This window comes from Trematosphaeria pertusa (assembly GCF_010094035.1).
Source record: "Trematosphaeria pertusa strain CBS 122368 unplaced genomic scaffold BU26scaffold_12, whole genome shotgun sequence".
NCBI lineage: Eukaryota > Fungi > Ascomycota > Dothideomycetes > Pleosporales > Trematosphaeriaceae > Trematosphaeria > Trematosphaeria pertusa.
Genome location: NW_022987223.1, coordinates 1,162,634 through 1,178,051, shown reverse-complemented (window position 1 = coordinate 1,178,051; position 15,418 = coordinate 1,162,634). Strand labels below are relative to the sequence as shown.

The following is a 15,418-nucleotide window of genomic DNA, read 5'->3' as shown; positions in this document are numbered from 1 at the left end:
GTCACAACGTGCGGTGAGTATTTCAATCCCCACATCGAATAATTGTGGACGAGTCCCCTCCTTTCACATTTCGCAAAGCTCCCCTTCTCTTCATTCGTGGCCCAGCTTCCACAGGCAGCCAGCCAACCAACGTACCTGTGTAGCACCACACCCGCCTGCGCGACTTCCCGGGTCACTCAGCGAACCGGCCGCGCCTTCCTCCATTTCATATTTTACCCCGCTGCAAGACAAACGCTCCTTCCCGCTTCCACCCTCCCAGGGTAACTGCCAATTTCGGCTGTCACCCGGTCTACAAATTCGCCACCTCTCCTTCAATCTTCATCCTATCTTCACCTATACACCAACACACTTTACCATACACTCGTTCTCCGACCACGTTCGCTCCTTCAAACACCTACATACTTGCCTACATTCTCAAGCCTTCAGACTACGTCTGCGACTCTGAAGCCCTCGAGCCAAATATCTATACACAACAATAAGCAACCATGAAGTTCCTCGCCGCCATCCTCGCCCTCACGACCGCCGTCTGCGCTGCTCCACAGGCAGCACCGGCCTCAGGCTCTGACATGGACGCCTTTGATGCTGCCATCACCAAGCTCTTTGCGCGTGCCCTCGTCGCCGATTCCTGCGACGAGTGCCACGAGCACCTGGACATGTGCATGAAGGTTAGTACAGCCCGCCTAAGCTATTCTTCTCCGGGGAAACTGCAGCGCTAACGGTGATTAGTACGGCATCGCAAATGACCATCAGACCGGTTGCGCGCCTGCTTGTATGAAGCATGTCTGCCTGAGGTGGCCGAACGTAGGTCTCTCCTCAGATCTGAGCTGATGGTACAGTGCGCTAATGTGGTACAGTGCGGCACGTGCGGCGACAAGTTCCACTGCTAGAGCCCAATCCATATGGTCGAACATTGTCATCACTTCGATGTGAGGCATCGCGAATGAGCTTCGGATGGTTCCCGGGCGTACTGGCGAGCGTGACAATATTTCAGCGAACTTCGTGGGGATGCCGGTACGGGACATGGCGGAGCCATGGCCTGCTGCAAGTTAACTGTTTCCTCTAGCGGTACGGATCTAACCTATGATTGAGAAACTCCTTTGGATTTCCAGGCACACGGGTTCCTCTGTATAATCTGGAATATACTGCAAAATCCACTCTTCCACTTCCCTTCTACCTTACAGCTTACTCTCCACAGCAGTCCACTCGCCTTTCTCTACCCTCTTACAAAGCTTCTTCAACGTCTCACCCGCCCATTCAAAATCTGCCATCTCCAGATACACCTGCCCGCTGAATCTGGCCCACCAAGCGCCCCCATAGAACAATGACTGTATGAACGTATTGTAGTCATCAATCATCACCTTGCTCATCCAATCCCTTACGACAATGCCCACTTTCTCCTTCTCAATGCCAGCATGAGCACCCATTTCCACTGCCCTATTCACATCAAGCGGCAACTTGACATTGATCAGGCAGCATCGCGTCAATGTCCCAGTGCTATTATCAAGTACCTCGGTGCCAAGCATGTCCGCCACCCTCTTCGCGCCTTCCTTCGCCAACGTCCAGCAATAATCGCGTATAACTTGCTCGCCGCCAATGGATTCACGCCATTTGATGGCCGCTGGGATACACAGATACGGCGCATTGTCAATGGTACCCACGAATTCGAAGTTCTGCACCCACGCAGGTTTGTTTCCCGAGGAAGGAAGCGGGCTCGATGTGGTGGCCATACCTGGCTTGGGCAGAGGCATGAAGCCATGGGATGTCGGGAGCGTGGAGCGGAGAAGCGGCTGGTTGCGGAATGGGACATGGAAGATGGCGCAGCCTCGGGGGACGTGTAGCCATCTAGAAGCCTCCATCAGCCCACCTTCGTCGGCATTGAGGGAATTGAACAACTTACTTGTGGCAGTTGCTTACCAAGAAATCCGGATCCAGCTTCTGCAGATCTATCTCCACATGTCCCACCCCATGCGCCGCGTCCACACAACTCAGCACGTCCTTCTCCCTACAAGCCTGCACCAGCCTCTCGAACGGCATCCGCACGCCCGGCATACTGACCACGGTTTCAAAGATCGCGATCTTCACTTTACCACCCTGCGCTTCTACCTCCTTGACTTTCGCGTTGAACTCATCGATCAGCCAATCGTCTTCCACGGGATACGTGTACTCGATCTTGATAGCCTCAGCGGGAGTGGTCTCGGTTATATACGTCACCGTTTTCTCGCACGCCCCGTAAATAGTGGCGAAGTAGAGGATGTGCTCGCCAGGTTGGAAGGTCAGGTTGCGCAGGACGGTGTTGACTCCGGTGGTGGCGTTGGGGACGAAAACCAGGGTTTCAGTGGGGGCGTTGAGGACCTCTTTCGCGTCAGCACATGTGAAAAGTAGGATGAGGAAGTACGAAGGAGCCGCTTTTTTACCTTTGAGATTGCTTCTCGGGATTCATCGAGGAGCTTGGGGTACACATAGCGGATGAAGTGGTCGGGGCGGGCCTCGGCTTGGTCTTGGAAGGAGCGGAAGATGGGTAGCAGCGCGCGGGGGTAGGTGCCGAATGAGCCTGATGAAGTTAGTGCACTGACTGTCTTCTTTGTGTTTTATGGTCCCTGAGAGGACGGAGAAGGGATATGTTGAAGTTTCGGGGATGCGGGATAGAATAGAAGCTAGTCAAAGAAATTGAAGACGTGGTGGGTTGGTCAGACCCCCGTTCGACGCACAAGCGGTACAAGGAAATGCCGCCCAGCTAAATCCAAGATCATCCAAGGGGTCTCCAGAAGGACGTGGAGTCTTTCACGGGAGGTCATATATAGACAGTAGTTCCCGAACTTTGATAAGAAGATAAAACGGAACGACATAGTAAGGAAGCGATCTCACCATGATTAAGATTCAGAAAGTTCTCATCGAACAAAAACTCCTTCCTCAATTCCTTCCCAAACTTGACTCCCTTCTTCGTCCTCACATCCAACACGTCTTTCGTTGACGTAGCCATTAGTCAGACACCTTTTTTTTTTCCTGCAAAAACCGTACGACACAAAATGACTGAAGATGAGGAAGACGCAGCTACCTAGGTACTGTCGAAAAGATCATATATAGCTGGGAGAGATGACTCAGCTTCATATGCACAAAGGCGACATCGGGGATAGCTGCATGCGAGATACGCACATCGAAGGGCGTGGTGTTGCGAGCTTGTCGTTTGAATTGGCGAATCAAAGGGCGAGGCGGTACGCAGCGGTTAGCGCCGGCCCACGGATGGAGATCCCGTTCCTGCTTTTTCGTGAACCGATCGTTTGCATGCTTCGAAGCGCACTCAAAATGCTAGCTGTTTGCACTTGGCAGAGTACCACAGTTGAGTGCCAGCCTCAAAAAGCGACAAACGCGAGTGCTGATTTAATCGTATTGTCGGTATTGCTTTCTGTCTACACTACTACTTCTCCATCAAAAGAACCATCACCAGGATGACAGGTCAGAACAAGCTTCCCCAGTAATTATGTACAATATGTCTTGAAGAAAAAAAGATCGGCTGGCTTCATCCCAAACCCATAGAATCATCTCGCGCTAGAAAACAACAACAGATGCAACCCGTACGAAAGAGGAAATGGGATATCGTCATTGCTTATATCGTGCGCACACCCCTGGTCAGCTCGAGCTTCACTCGTCTCCGATACTGCTCGCGGAACTGTATCCGGCCGAAAGTGCCGAAACCGACGGCGGCAAGGAAACCGGCCGTCCATGCGCAAGTCACGACTAGACCGATGGGAAAGAAGGCGAGGTTCGTTCCGGGGAGGATGAACGGGGCAGCGCTTGCTACAGCTGCGGATGCGGAGGCTGCCGCGGCGCCATCGTCGGTGATGGAGGCTGCTTGCTGGGCGAAGACACCATTGACGAAGGATGCCTCTTGGGAGGAGAGCGTCGTGGTTACTACTTGGCCCGAAGAAGGGCTGTTCGCGCTGAGTTCGATTTGAGGAATGAGCAAGGGTTGCAGGGTGGCCCTATCTGGGGTTAGCAATGGTCGTCTGGTGGTGATTGGGGTGCATACTGTGTCATAGCACTGCCCATCAGGTTGCTGTTGATCTTCCCAACATACATAAGCACCTTCAACTCCGATGGCGCACCAGCGTCTTGCCTCTCGACGAGAACGCCATCAATGTCCCTCTCCTTCACCGGCGGCCAAGTCATCTCCCTCTTCTGGAACGTGCCGTTCATGTTCTGTACCGTGGCGCCTAGGTAGGACAGCGCCATGCTCACGTCGGCGGCTGTGATGCCAACCCAAGGGTCGATGGGCGCGGAGACGTTGTACATTCGGAGCTCGGCCTGGAAGATACCGGTTTGGTTGTCGAGGAAGGGAAGATTGTAGCAAACGGCGATTCCGCTGGGATTTGATGCCTGCCCGTTGAGCGACATCAGCGCGGTTGTGCATGCCGCCTTGGTCTGCTCCTCCCACTTGGCCAGATCAGCTGTTGCCGCATCGCCGGACTGAGGTGTTGTTGAGATCTGAGGTGCGGATGCGGCGCCGTTGGCGTCTTGTCGCCGAGTGAGGGTCGCCATCATATCAGCGTCTCGTCGTAGTACATCTTCGATATCGTCGCTGCGGCGGAGGAGGGCGTTGACCTTTGCGGAAGCGTGGCCAGCGAGGAGAAGGCCGCCCACCAGGGCGCTCTGGAATAGCATCGTGAAGGTTACGTAGGATATTAGGTAGGAGCTGCTCTATTAAAGATGTCTAATGGAAGGGAGTGTAGCCGCCGAGCTGGCCAGCAGCGGTTCGAAAATGAGAGTGGCGAAGAAGAGAAACTGTAGAAAGAAACAAAGAGTGAAGGGAGAAGTCAAGGGCGGCTCATGAGAAACCGGCTCTGCATGGGAAAAAACGCAGACGCCGAGCAAATTAAGAGAAGTGACTAGGACAGCGCACCATTAGGCTGACGACGCGAAAGTCCCTGATGTCCGACGGGGGCTCGCAATGGCGTGACTTGACGAGGGGATCCAGACTCGGAGAGCAGCACGAAGCCAAGGTGAAGGGATCACGGCAAGCTCGAGACCGGTTGTGAGGGAGACTGAGACGGGTGGCGGGAGCGACATTATGCGATGGCACCAGTCGAGGCTAAGGTTAAGCTTAATCCAGTAAATTGGTGCCTGAATTGCGGGCCAGCAGCTCGAGGCCAACCAAGCTTTGGCTAGGGGCGTTCATTTTGGGGAGTGGGGACGAGACGAGCATGAAGATGCTGGACCCCTTGAGACAATTGGTGTTGAGGTCTGGAGCGAAGGCGCACAGACGAGGCAGGAGGCGCTTCAGGCTGGCCCGTGACTCGGCTGGTCGACGAATGGGCGCGCAGGATCCGGCTCAACTGCCGAGCCGCCCGCACAGGCTCGGTTTCACCAGGGCTTGCTCCCGCCTTGAGCCTCGTCGCAGCACTCCCAATTCACTCTCTGGCTTTTCTACCACACGCGAACCCCTCGTGACCGGAGATATTCGCAGACAGTCCGCATCGCAGCCCTCAAGAACTCGCGCCCGTGGCCGTGTCTTGTGTCTTGCGTCTGTCACGCCGCTCGAGGCCGGCGTGTCGCCCACTGCTGGCGTACACAGTACCTCTTACAGCGACCCACACGAGACTGTCGCAGCCGGAGGCCCAAGCGGAGGCCCAAAGGGATCGTCCAGCACGTCACCCGTCGTCGCACCGCCCAGGCCCAATGGCGGTGCGCGGAGAGACGTTTTTCCGGTCCGCCGAAGTTACGGTGAGCAGGTGACGCGCGACATGGTGTTGTGCTCGCAGTCCTTCGCGACCCAGGGGCAAATGAGCGTCGCGACCCTTCGTCCTCTATCATCCCGTCCCAATGGGGGCGCAGGCCTTGAAGTAGGTCCCTCCTGCGCTTCCTTGCGCACAGCCGGTGTCCTGGCGCACAGCCGGTGTCCTGCAGCACAGCGACAGCGGCGCCGCGAATGAGGGCCCCGCCGGACGACGCCTGGTCTTTTCGGGACGGCTCGCGCGCTGGATATAAGATCGCCGCGATGATCTGGCACCACTGGAGCGCTGCTGACAACGGCGGGCTGCGAACAGGTGCAGAAGGAGCGCCGTGAGGGACGAGGCGACTCCCAGCGAGCCACGTTCGCGTGCAGCGAACTAGCCCGCAAGGGTGCGCTTGTGCCCTATACGCATTCGCCCAACACCCCAACTCGAGGGCATATATTGTAAAGCCCTACTAATACGGTCCGGAATGCAGACGAGTAATTGCCAGCACATCAAAGCCTCTGCGCGGCTTCGAGAGATAGCCTTGTCCTGCTCGCCAGCATCTGGGCATGGAGCGCGTCCGCCCCAAATGCACACCCAGTACATCTATTTGGGCTGATGCTCCTGGTTCCAGCTTCCCTTCACTGTCACCTCCCACGCTTTCCCCCCTCTCCGCTGTTATGCCCTTTTTGCTTTTTTGCGCATTGCCTGGGCGTCTTTCTGCCCCTTCCGACCAATAGCTGCTCAGCCTCCGTCTGCATTTGGTATCCCACCGGCTAACGCCATTTCCTTCGCTGCTCATTGATCCATTTCTTGTTCACCTGATAGACCATCTTTGCTCTCCTGCAGCAATGCAGCACAGCTCCAACTCCCCTTGGCGGACGCCTGCGTCCGAGTATGCCAAACCTCAGTACAACCTACAGCACACCATGTCCATGGTGAATCTACACGAGGAACCGACTTGGTATTCAAACCGACCACCCCCATCCCCCACGGCTTCCTCGGTCTCCTCTTGTACGAGCCGAAGTGCAACACCAACGACCACAACCACAAACAATCCCTGGTTAAATATCATGGCAAGCCCAGGCTCAACGTACTCTGGAAAGTCGACGAGCTCCTCGCCAAAGGACAGCCCGAACCGTACCCCGCAGCAGACGAGGTCGACCACGCCTGTTGCCCCTCAACCAGTCCGGCCCATCAACCCGGGCGCAGGATTTGTTCCAATGTCTCCTCCTCCATCATCGGTGGGAGAGTCTTTTAGAGGCATGGATTTTCCGGGCTCGCCAGTCCCAACGTTTCCGGGGTCTCCAAACCCATATCGGCAGGCTACCTATCCCGTTTCTCCATTAGTAAATGGATTCATCAATACCTCCATGCTGTCTTCACAAGGACAGTCCTTGTCCGGTTGGTTCTACGAGCTAGCACGGAAGCAGTACGCAGACCCAGCATTGGTCAGGAAGGTATGGCAGTGGACCCTTTCCAATCCTAGATTGGCAATCCTCTTGGTAGTCTGCGATGACGTGGCTTCATGGCGTCAGGCAGCGTTCTTTGACCTCCGAGACGAAGGTCTCCCTTTCCCCGAAGACCGTCTCCAAGGCATAGTGTCGGACCCGCAGAGAGTCGTCGACGAGCAATGGCGAGCGACATCCAAGGAGCTACCTCTGAATGGGTCCCACGTGGACTTTGCCTCCCGTGAAACAGTCCCTCTTCAGCACATCAATCTCATCCGGACATCCAGGGGCTCTGAGAAGAGCGTTGACCGGGTCCGGATGCTAGGACACAGCGATGACCGCATCCTTGTGCGAAAGCGTTTTGTTATTACTCGACCGACGCAGAAGGCTACACTCTTGGAGCAAATCAACAAGTTCAAGCAGTACGACCACAAAAATATCGCCAAGTTGCTTTGCTCGTACGCACAGCCGAGCCATGTCGGCATTGTGAGCGCGAAAGCTCAGTACAGTCTTGATGACTACTTGAGTCTGCCAGGCACGGACCCTAGCCGCTCGAAACTCCTGGTTGACTGGATGTATGACCTGTCGCAAGCGCTCGAATACCTCCACTCACAGTCCATCTGCCACCGCGGTATCCGACCACGCAAGATTCTGATTGATGGATCTCGGATATACTTTGGTCCTTTTGGCATAGGGCACACTAGCGATAGCTTTAGCCCAACCATGGCTAGTTCTCAACGGCTAGATCATGTCAACACGTACTTCCACGATCAGGCATACATCTACAGCGCACCTGAAACCCTCATTTCACGTGCAAAGAGGTTTTCAGACGTCTTCTCTTTAGGCTGCGTCTTCCTCTCTATGATGACAGTCGCCCAGGGTCAGTCGCTCTCCCTCTTCGCACAGTACAGAGCAGGCTCGTCCCAGGATGCTTCGTTCCACAACCACTTGGACCGTGTTGCAAGCTGGCGGAATCGCCTTCTCGCTGTGACTACCTCGGGTCAGCGAAACGGCATCATCGGCTCAGGGCGCAAAGTAAGACAGCTCAAATCGGAGATTGAGTGGCTTCAGATCATCGAAAAGATGATTGCGCCCAAGCCGAAGGAGCGGATCAGGATGGCTGGCATTCTCGCTGAACTGGGAAGCGGGAAGGTGGCCGGCGGGAGAAGACGCAGTCTGGATGGCGGTGGCTACAGTGGGCAAGCTGCTGCAGCCCTCGGGGTCGTCACTAGCACTGGCGTCAATGGAATGGGGACAGCGAACGTTTCAAACGGAAGCGTGAGCGGTGCAGGACAGAAGCCGGAGTTAAGCGTGTTCGATGGCTATTTTCAGCAACAGCAACGTCGCGCATTTGATCACGCAGCAGGGTGGTGAGGTGTCAAACATTGATGCTGCGAGACCTTGATTCTGGACGAAACATGCACGCCATCTCGGCGTGAACATGCTCCGGCACGACGAAACGAACGAAACACTACAGACGTAACAACGACGAACAACGAACAACAACGAACGATCCGAGGCGATTCGAACACTCAGCTCAACGCTTTCTTTTCGGCATTACTTGAGCCGTGCATCTCGCGAGCTTCTATTTCGCACATGTCTCCTTTGGGCAGGCATTTTGATACCCCCTTCGCGCATCTCATTCATCACGCATTTACAGTCTGACAGCGTTCAGCATGGTCACGATCACACGGTACAATTGCATAAGAGGAGGACCTCAATGGTGCACACCGGACTTTTCTTCTATCATATTTGCGCTCACACAGTATGCCTTTGCTTTACTACCATTTCAATGGCGAACGGGAAGACGGGAACCGGAGTTAGAGTACGCGGTCATAGTCCTTTGTAATTATTCTTCCTTCCAACCCACAATTGCTCACATGCCACAAGTGTTTGGCATCCGTATTTGGTCCATTGTTATCCCCGAGGATTTCCGTGCTGGTTCCTTCAACGTCCTTCCCCGCTTGTTCTGCCACGTTGTCCTGCGGAGTTGGGCAGCAATGGGCTATGCCAACATCGACTTGCTGACGATCTTGGTGTCTATAGCAAGGACCTAGCTCGGAGCTGCTGACTATCATAGTTGCCGCACTACGCGAAAGACAGAGCTAGTCAGCATTCCCAGACTAATTATCTGCCATTAGTGCCCAAGGCGTCAGCACGAAGTCCATCCAATTCAGCCCAAGCAAAATAATCTAATAGTTAGTTGCCCGTGAGAACGACACTGGGATGCTTTAATGGAATGGGAGGTCTAGGGGAGACGCTGTAGCAAAGAATGGCCCCGCCTTAGCAGTGCTCGATGCAGGACAAAGCTGCTGTGCTGGATGGCCACACTCATGCCGCTCACAGACCGGAGAAGTGGAACACTGGACGATCGACCTATTGTCGCATGCCGCATGTCTTCTCCTACATGCTCCCGGGAGTCTACTTGCAATAGCGTTCTCGACTGCTTCCTCGATCTCCCTCAAAACTTTTTTCTCGTGCTGGGTGGATCATGCGTCGAATCTGGGGACCGATCAATTGATAGGATTAACGAACATGGAGGTAAGAAAATCAAGAGAGGCACAACATAGCGATCAAGTCGGTCAATATTCTACACACGGTCCGTCTGATGGTATCATCGTGATGCGACATATAGTACATGGCGCGGCCCCCTCTCGCCCATAGCGCGGAAGCCGGAATCCGTTCCCCATCTCTGCGTCCCTCTCTTCCCGAATCTCTCCTCTGGAAAATACACAAGCGAAGAGAAGTGGATGACCTCCGTCTATGCATACGTACGCGGCTGAAGGCTGCCCCAAAAGAACTCCAAAGTGGTGGTTTTCTGAACGCTCAATATCTTACACGATTACTTCGCCGCAGTCCACCATGTTCGGTTTCCACTTGCTTGTGTCCAGCTCGCCTTCCATGCTGCTCGGTACTGTGACTTCTATGGGTCTGTAGAGGTACCACGCCTTTAATGCTGCCGCTGCTGCGCGCACTCTTGCCTCGTTTAATGAGCTGCCTGCTCCTTCTCCGAGCTTATCCTTCCCGCTGTATACTCCGACGACGAAAACGGGATGCCTGCTTAGTCGACCGGTTTCCGAGATCAGGCGCGCTACGGGTGCTTCGAAGCCTTCTCTTGCACAGAGACGTGATAGGTCGCGGGTCGGCGTGCGGAAGTCGAAGAGCGTGGATATATCCAGGTGCCGGCTGAGGAAGTGATCCCTGAAAAAGCGTTTTACGAGTGGCGATCCAAGATGGAGATGGAGTGCTCCAATCAATGCTCGTACAAAAGATTGCGCTGCTTCCTCCATAGGTACTGCCGTGGCGCTTAGAGAGTGTGGGCCCGGTGGTGCGTTGTTAGACCCAAACTCATCGGTCGCGACGATCTTGTGCGTGGTCGTGACGTTCCATTTCCAGGGCGCCTGACGCCTCAATGCCGGCGGCACATCATCTCCAGACTTGATCCTCTTGAATTGGAGTAGCCCCGGATCTACCTCGCCCCCCGGCTCTGCCGCTGCTTCAATGCCCCATTCGCTAGCAACGGTCGCTAATGCTTTCGGCCCAACGTATGCGTACTGTGCAGCAAATATTACCGACATTGGTAGGCGAGGGTAGTTGCACATGAGGTATTCGGTGGTGTAGTAGCCTAGCAGGTTGGCTCCAAGGATGGATAACGAGGCATTGTTGAACGCGGGATCCGGGTCGGCGGAGGGATGTACGAGGGTGCGAGCGAGCGTTTGGAGCGGGAACCGTTGGTGGAGAGAAAGTCTAGCTCGCAGGGCGGAGAGCTTGGCCGAGTGTGATGCTGCGGAGGGGTGTGGTGAGGGAAGGTTCTCGAGGCGCATCCGCCTTCGCCGCTGCGGAGCTGAGGAACGGGAGGTCGACTCGATAGCTTCGGAGGCTGAAGGTTCTTCTATCTCAATCTCCAGGTCTTCATTATTCTGAATCGCGGCCGTGGTCTGGAAACGCGCCTGTATCCTGTGGTTATGAGGCGTGATGTTTCTCTGGAGAACGGTTGCACAGGGACATAACGGGCGACGCGGAGAGGGCTGGGCCAGCAATTGCTGTGCACATCTCGATATGCGTATTCGCTTCATTAATGACAAGACAGAAGAGAAAGAGAGAGATTGAAAAGAGGGTGGCAGAAGGCGGCAATTGGGCGGGTCGTGTGTCTCCTGGAGCTCTGATGATCCGTTCGCGACTTCCAAAATTTCTGGGTGCCAAGAAACACTTATGTAAGCAGTTAGCTTCAGTTGCCGGCGACCTCACCTGAAGCTCCCGAGACACAACCCCACAGCACCGCAGATATACTCTCCACAATGGGCGGCGGAGGAAAGATCCCGTAAGAATACCCTCGCAATGGCTCGATGGATGCTTCTCTAACCGCCTCTCCTCCCAGGTACCCAAAGCACGTCTGGTCACCGGCCGGTGGTTGGTACGCCCAACCCGCGAACTGGAAAGCCAACACAGCCGTCATGAGCGCCGTCCTCGCAAGCATCGTCGGGATGGCCTGGATGGTCAGCGCAAATCGAGAATACCGGGACAAGATGCCCGAGCCGCACAGATTCTTCCCGAGCCGATAGTACGAACTTCAATGCACGCATGCGAGAAGGAAGCGCTGACATAGCATAGCTGGAGCAAGCAGATCATCGAACACGAACGAAAAGAGAGCGAGAGCTAGATGGGCATGGAACAATGGCGAATCAATTGGGGACCCTTGAGCTGTTTGCTGGAAGCACGCTAAGGCTGTACATATCCATCCAGCCTTTTCCTGAATTCTGAAAGCCTGTTCTCAACGCGAATCCCGTTCCATGTCTCGCCTTCTGGAGTGTGAGACAGGACCGGCATGCCGACCTGTTCGATAGCAAAGCTCGCTGAGATCGAACCCCACATTGCCGCTTCTTCAAGATTATCGACTCCCACGGCTGCACCGCCCCTTACTAAGCCCATCGCTAACCCGCCCAGAAAGCCGTTGCCGCCGCCAGTAGGATCGACTACCATCTGTGCCGACTGATGATATGCGGGCAGCCATTTTTGAAAACCTTGGCGAGCAACGAAGCAGCCATCTTTGCCCGCCCTGACGACAATTCCACCCTGCCCTTCAGCCCCAATTCCGCTCTGTAACCATTTATCACACAACTCCTCAATTGAGCGATAGTCAACATGGTCCTGAGCGTTGGTGTTCACCCCAAAGAAGCCGCCAAGCTCTGAATGATTAGGGCTGACGACGTCAATGCATCTCAGCGCCTGCAAGCAATTCGCAAGCTCCGTCTTCGTGCATAGATCAGGCACGGGCTCCCAGATGAACAAAGGACGCTCCCGGAACTGTCTCTCCGCAGATTGATTGCGGAGCGCAAGAATGTTCTCCACCAGGTCAATGCAACGCAGCGGTGAGCAGATGAGGTGGAAAGACTTGGACCAGAGCAGCTGGGTATTAGCCAGCGCATGTTGATCGAGCCGCAGTTTCGGGGTTGTGTAACGGAAGGCTGCAAGCGATCAGGACGACGGGCAACAGTGACATCAAACGCGGATGCCTACCTCTGTGCTCATGCTCGCCGTAGCCATTCCAGCCTCTCGTGGTCAGTCGATGCGGCGTTTCGCGGATCAAGACTCCGGTGTCCCAGCTGGCGATGGTTTCCCGGAGCTCGGGCGGGAAGTCGGAGCCACAGTCCACGATCCAGCCCACGGCTTTGGATCTTGGTGGCGGGGAGAAGATGCGCGCTCCTAGCGCAGAATACGAGCCTGCGCCGCCGAGAATATCCTTGACTGGCGGTTTCGGTGGTGGGAACTCGATCTCGTCTAGAAGGTTGTTGAGCGATGGCCGGATAATGGTTACGCAATTGACCAAGTACCAATTATAAACATTCCAAGCGTGCAGAAGTCTATTGCTCCTGCGTCACCCGCCATTTTGAATACACTGCGATCCGAGCATCAGGCGTCGTCGAAGACGGGTGCCGACCAGAACAATCGAATGGCGATTGCTGGGTCCAGGGAGCTTTGTCTTGGCGCTGCGGCTAGCGCATGGACGCAGGAGAGGGCTATTCGAGCCGATGCTTCAGCTTTGTTGCATTGCATCTGCAGACTTCCTCTCCGCCCTACGGACGAGCTGCCTTCTTCCGCCTCATCGCCCTATTCCTAGCATCGAGCCTTTCTAGAAGACACGGCGGCGCGCGCAGAGCTGCAGCCACCCGTCATCAGCGCCTTCCCCGACCGGTGCCCATCCTGCCTATCCCAGGTTGCCCTGCACTGCGCAGCTGCAGCCCCGCAAATGGCTCAGAACAACATGAACAATCTGACCACTCTTATAAAGCGGTGCGTCTGCTCTTCCGGACGCTCTTAGCCATGGTTTCGCGTCGATGCGACAATGGACCAGTCCGAACACCATATCCTAGGCCGTCGGGGCCCCGTTTCTGGGGACAGCAATGTGCTGACAGGCGCGATACGTAGGCTTGAAGCTGCGACATCGAGACTGGAGGACATAGCATCGTCTTCCGTTGGCTTCGATGTCTCTGCCCCGAACGGCACTCCGGCTGCCGCCCCTTCTTCGACCGCTACTACGACGAACGCTTCGTCCACGCCGAAACCCGCCGAAAGCTTGCCTCCGTCTATTGAAGCATTTGACGCTCTCCTGAACACAGAACTGAAGACATGGCTCGACTTGAGCGGCAAGCTGGGCAACGTGATCGATGGCCAGGTAGGACACTCAATTACCGGGAATAGAGAGCATGTCTCTGACGTGGTCGACAGGCAAAAGCTGTGCAGCAGGCCTTCACGGCGCAACGCCAGTTTCTCCTGGTTGCGACCAAGGCGAAGAAACCGGACATGACCACCTGCATGGAAATCCTGAAGGACCTCCAGGCCGCCATGGAGAAGGTGGATGAGGTGCGCCAGGCCAACCGGGAAGCCGCTCTGCGCGACCCCTTGACAATGGTTGCGGATGGTGTAGGCGCTCTTGGCTGGGTCACTGTGGAAGGCAGCCCGAAGCCGCACGAGTACATCTCCGAGCTGTTTGGCGGAGCCCAGATCTTTGGCAACAAGGTGCTGAAGGAGTACAAGGACAAGTATGCGAGCAAACGACGCGTCATTAGACTTCGCATCTAACCTTCACAGGCCGGACAAGACAAACGTCGAGTGGGTCCAGGCCTACTACAAGTTGTTCAAGGCGCTCTCGGAATACGCAAAAAAGCACCACACCACCGCCGTCGCATGGAACAAGGACGGCATTGACGCAAAAGAAGCAGCCAAGCAGATCAACGCTCCCGCAGGCCCCTCCACATCTAACATACCCGCTCCGCCGCCACCACCGCCAGGTGGCATTCCTCCACCACCTGGTCCCCCGCCTCCCCCAGGCCCACCCCCACCACCGGGCGCACCACCAGCAGGCAAGAAGTCCGCACCAGATATGGGTGCCGTGTTTGAGCAGCTGAATCAGGGCGAATCAGTTACAAAGGGATTGAAGAAGGTTGACCCCAGCCAGATGACGCACAAGAATCCGTCGCTGCGAACAACCGCGCCAGTGCCGACTCGAAGCGACAGCAGCGGTTCATTGCGGAGTAAGAGTCCGGCGCCGCCTGGCAAGAAACCGAAGCCCGAGAGCATGCGGACGAAGAAGCCCCCGAAGAAAGAGCTTGACGGTAACAAGTGGATAATAGTGAGTTAAATTGATAATAGATCCTACGTCCATTGCTAACACCTCCACAGGACAACTTTGACAGCCCATCCGATATGGTCGAGATCGACGCCGAACGCCAGCACTCTGTCCTCATCTCGCGATGCAAAAACACTACCATCCGCATCAATGGCAAAGCGAATGCCATCTCCATGGACAACTCGGATAAAACTTCGCTCGTCATCGATTCACTCGTTAGCTCTATCGATATCATCAAGTGCCCCAAGTTCGCCCTCCAGGTCATGGGTACCTTGCCAACCCTTCTGCTGGATCAAGTCGATGGTGCAACCGTCTACCTGTCAAAGGACTCGATGAACACGGAGATCTTCACCAGCAAGTGCTCGAGCATCAACATCAATCTTCCCACCGCGGACGAAGACTACGCAGAGAACCCAGTGCCTGAACAGATCAGGACTTTTGTCAAGGACGGGAAGCTGGTGAGCGAGATTGTGGAGCATGCGGGTTAAGCCATGAGCACTTGGCTTGCATCTCCTCGTTTGCTATAGACTTTCTCTTGGCTTGCTGCTGCATTGGGTGGAGTTCGACTTAGCCTGATGGTCGAACGGTCTTCTTCGCCTGACCATAGGTTTGTCTTGTGGGTGTACCAA

The 15,418-nt window shown here is 55.4% G+C and overlaps 9 protein-coding genes across 9 annotated transcripts; 5 read left to right on the top strand and 4 right to left on the bottom strand.

The window, feature by feature from the left end:
- Nucleotides 1–485: 485 nt before the first annotated feature.
- BU26DRAFT_607907 (uncharacterized protein) lies at nt 486–887 on the top strand (the record flags this gene model as incomplete). Its single annotated transcript, XM_033835801.1, has 3 exons — nt 486–665; nt 727–801; nt 855–887. The coding sequence occupies 3 exons, from the start codon at nt 486–488 to the stop codon at nt 885–887; spliced, it is 288 nt and encodes a 95-aa protein (XP_033680718.1).
- A 135-nt stretch (nt 888–1,022) lies between these two features.
- On the bottom strand, nt 1,023–2,980 carry BU26DRAFT_490028 (PLP-dependent transferase; the record flags this gene model as incomplete). The annotated part of the gene is made up of 4 exons (XM_033826041.1): nt 1,023–1,842; nt 1,898–2,352; nt 2,415–2,551; nt 2,866–2,980. 4 exons carry the CDS (start codon nt 2,978–2,980, stop codon nt 1,176–1,178), a joined length of 1,374 nt encoding a protein of 457 aa, XP_033680717.1. The 3' UTR covers nt 1,023–1,175.
- A 547-nt stretch (nt 2,981–3,527) lies between these two features.
- BU26DRAFT_74267 (uncharacterized protein) lies at nt 3,528–4,928 on the bottom strand. Its single transcript, XM_033836295.1, has 2 exons — nt 4,028–4,928; nt 3,528–3,980 (listed from the first exon to the last, which is right to left on the bottom strand). The coding sequence occupies exons 1-2, from the start codon at nt 4,657–4,659 to the stop codon at nt 3,605–3,607; spliced, it is 1,008 nt and encodes a 335-aa protein (XP_033680716.1). The 5' UTR covers nt 4,660–4,928; the 3' UTR covers nt 3,528–3,604.
- On the top strand, nt 4,929–6,015 carry BU26DRAFT_74266 (uncharacterized protein). The gene has a single exon (XM_033836294.1). It carries the CDS (start codon nt 5,199–5,201, stop codon nt 5,925–5,927), a length of 729 nt encoding a protein of 242 aa, XP_033680715.1. The 5' UTR covers nt 4,929–5,198; the 3' UTR covers nt 5,928–6,015.
- A 424-nt stretch (nt 6,016–6,439) lies between these two features.
- On the top strand, nt 6,440–8,759 carry BU26DRAFT_74264 (kinase-like protein). The gene has a single exon (XM_033836293.1). It carries the CDS (start codon nt 6,563–6,565, stop codon nt 8,534–8,536), a length of 1,974 nt encoding a protein of 657 aa, XP_033680714.1. The 5' UTR covers nt 6,440–6,562; the 3' UTR covers nt 8,537–8,759.
- A 947-nt stretch (nt 8,760–9,706) lies between these two features.
- Nucleotides 9,707–11,300, bottom strand: BU26DRAFT_522103 (ribonuclease III). The gene has a single exon (XM_033829699.1). It carries the CDS (start codon nt 11,236–11,238, stop codon nt 9,997–9,999), a length of 1,242 nt encoding a protein of 413 aa, XP_033680713.1. The 5' UTR covers nt 11,239–11,300; the 3' UTR covers nt 9,707–9,996.
- Nucleotides 11,301–11,460: 160 nt separating this feature from the next.
- BU26DRAFT_607902 (uncharacterized protein) lies at nt 11,461–12,234 on the top strand (the record flags this gene model as incomplete). Its single annotated transcript, XM_033835800.1, has 3 exons — nt 11,461–11,483; nt 11,541–11,723; nt 11,774–12,234. The coding sequence occupies 3 exons, from the start codon at nt 11,461–11,463 to the stop codon at nt 11,820–11,822; spliced, it is 255 nt and encodes an 84-aa protein (XP_033680712.1). The 3' UTR covers nt 11,823–12,234.
- On the bottom strand, nt 11,882–13,085 carry BU26DRAFT_607901 (Ribokinase-like protein; the record flags this gene model as incomplete). Its single annotated transcript, XM_033835799.1, has 3 exons — nt 12,994–13,085; nt 12,680–12,940; nt 11,882–12,627 (listed from the first exon to the last, which is right to left on the bottom strand). The coding sequence occupies exons 1-3, from the start codon at nt 13,046–13,048 to the stop codon at nt 11,882–11,884; spliced, it is 1,062 nt and encodes a 353-aa protein (XP_033680711.1). The 5' UTR covers nt 13,049–13,085.
- A 316-nt stretch (nt 13,086–13,401) lies between these two features.
- BU26DRAFT_74149 (adenylyl cyclase-associated protein) lies at nt 13,402–15,396 on the top strand. Its single transcript, XM_033836292.1, has 4 exons — nt 13,402–13,835; nt 13,889–14,202; nt 14,252–14,792; nt 14,843–15,396. The coding sequence occupies exons 1-4, from the start codon at nt 13,506–13,508 to the stop codon at nt 15,275–15,277; spliced, it is 1,620 nt and encodes a 539-aa protein (XP_033680710.1). The 5' UTR covers nt 13,402–13,505; the 3' UTR covers nt 15,278–15,396.
- Nucleotides 15,397–15,418: the final 22 nt, after the last annotated feature.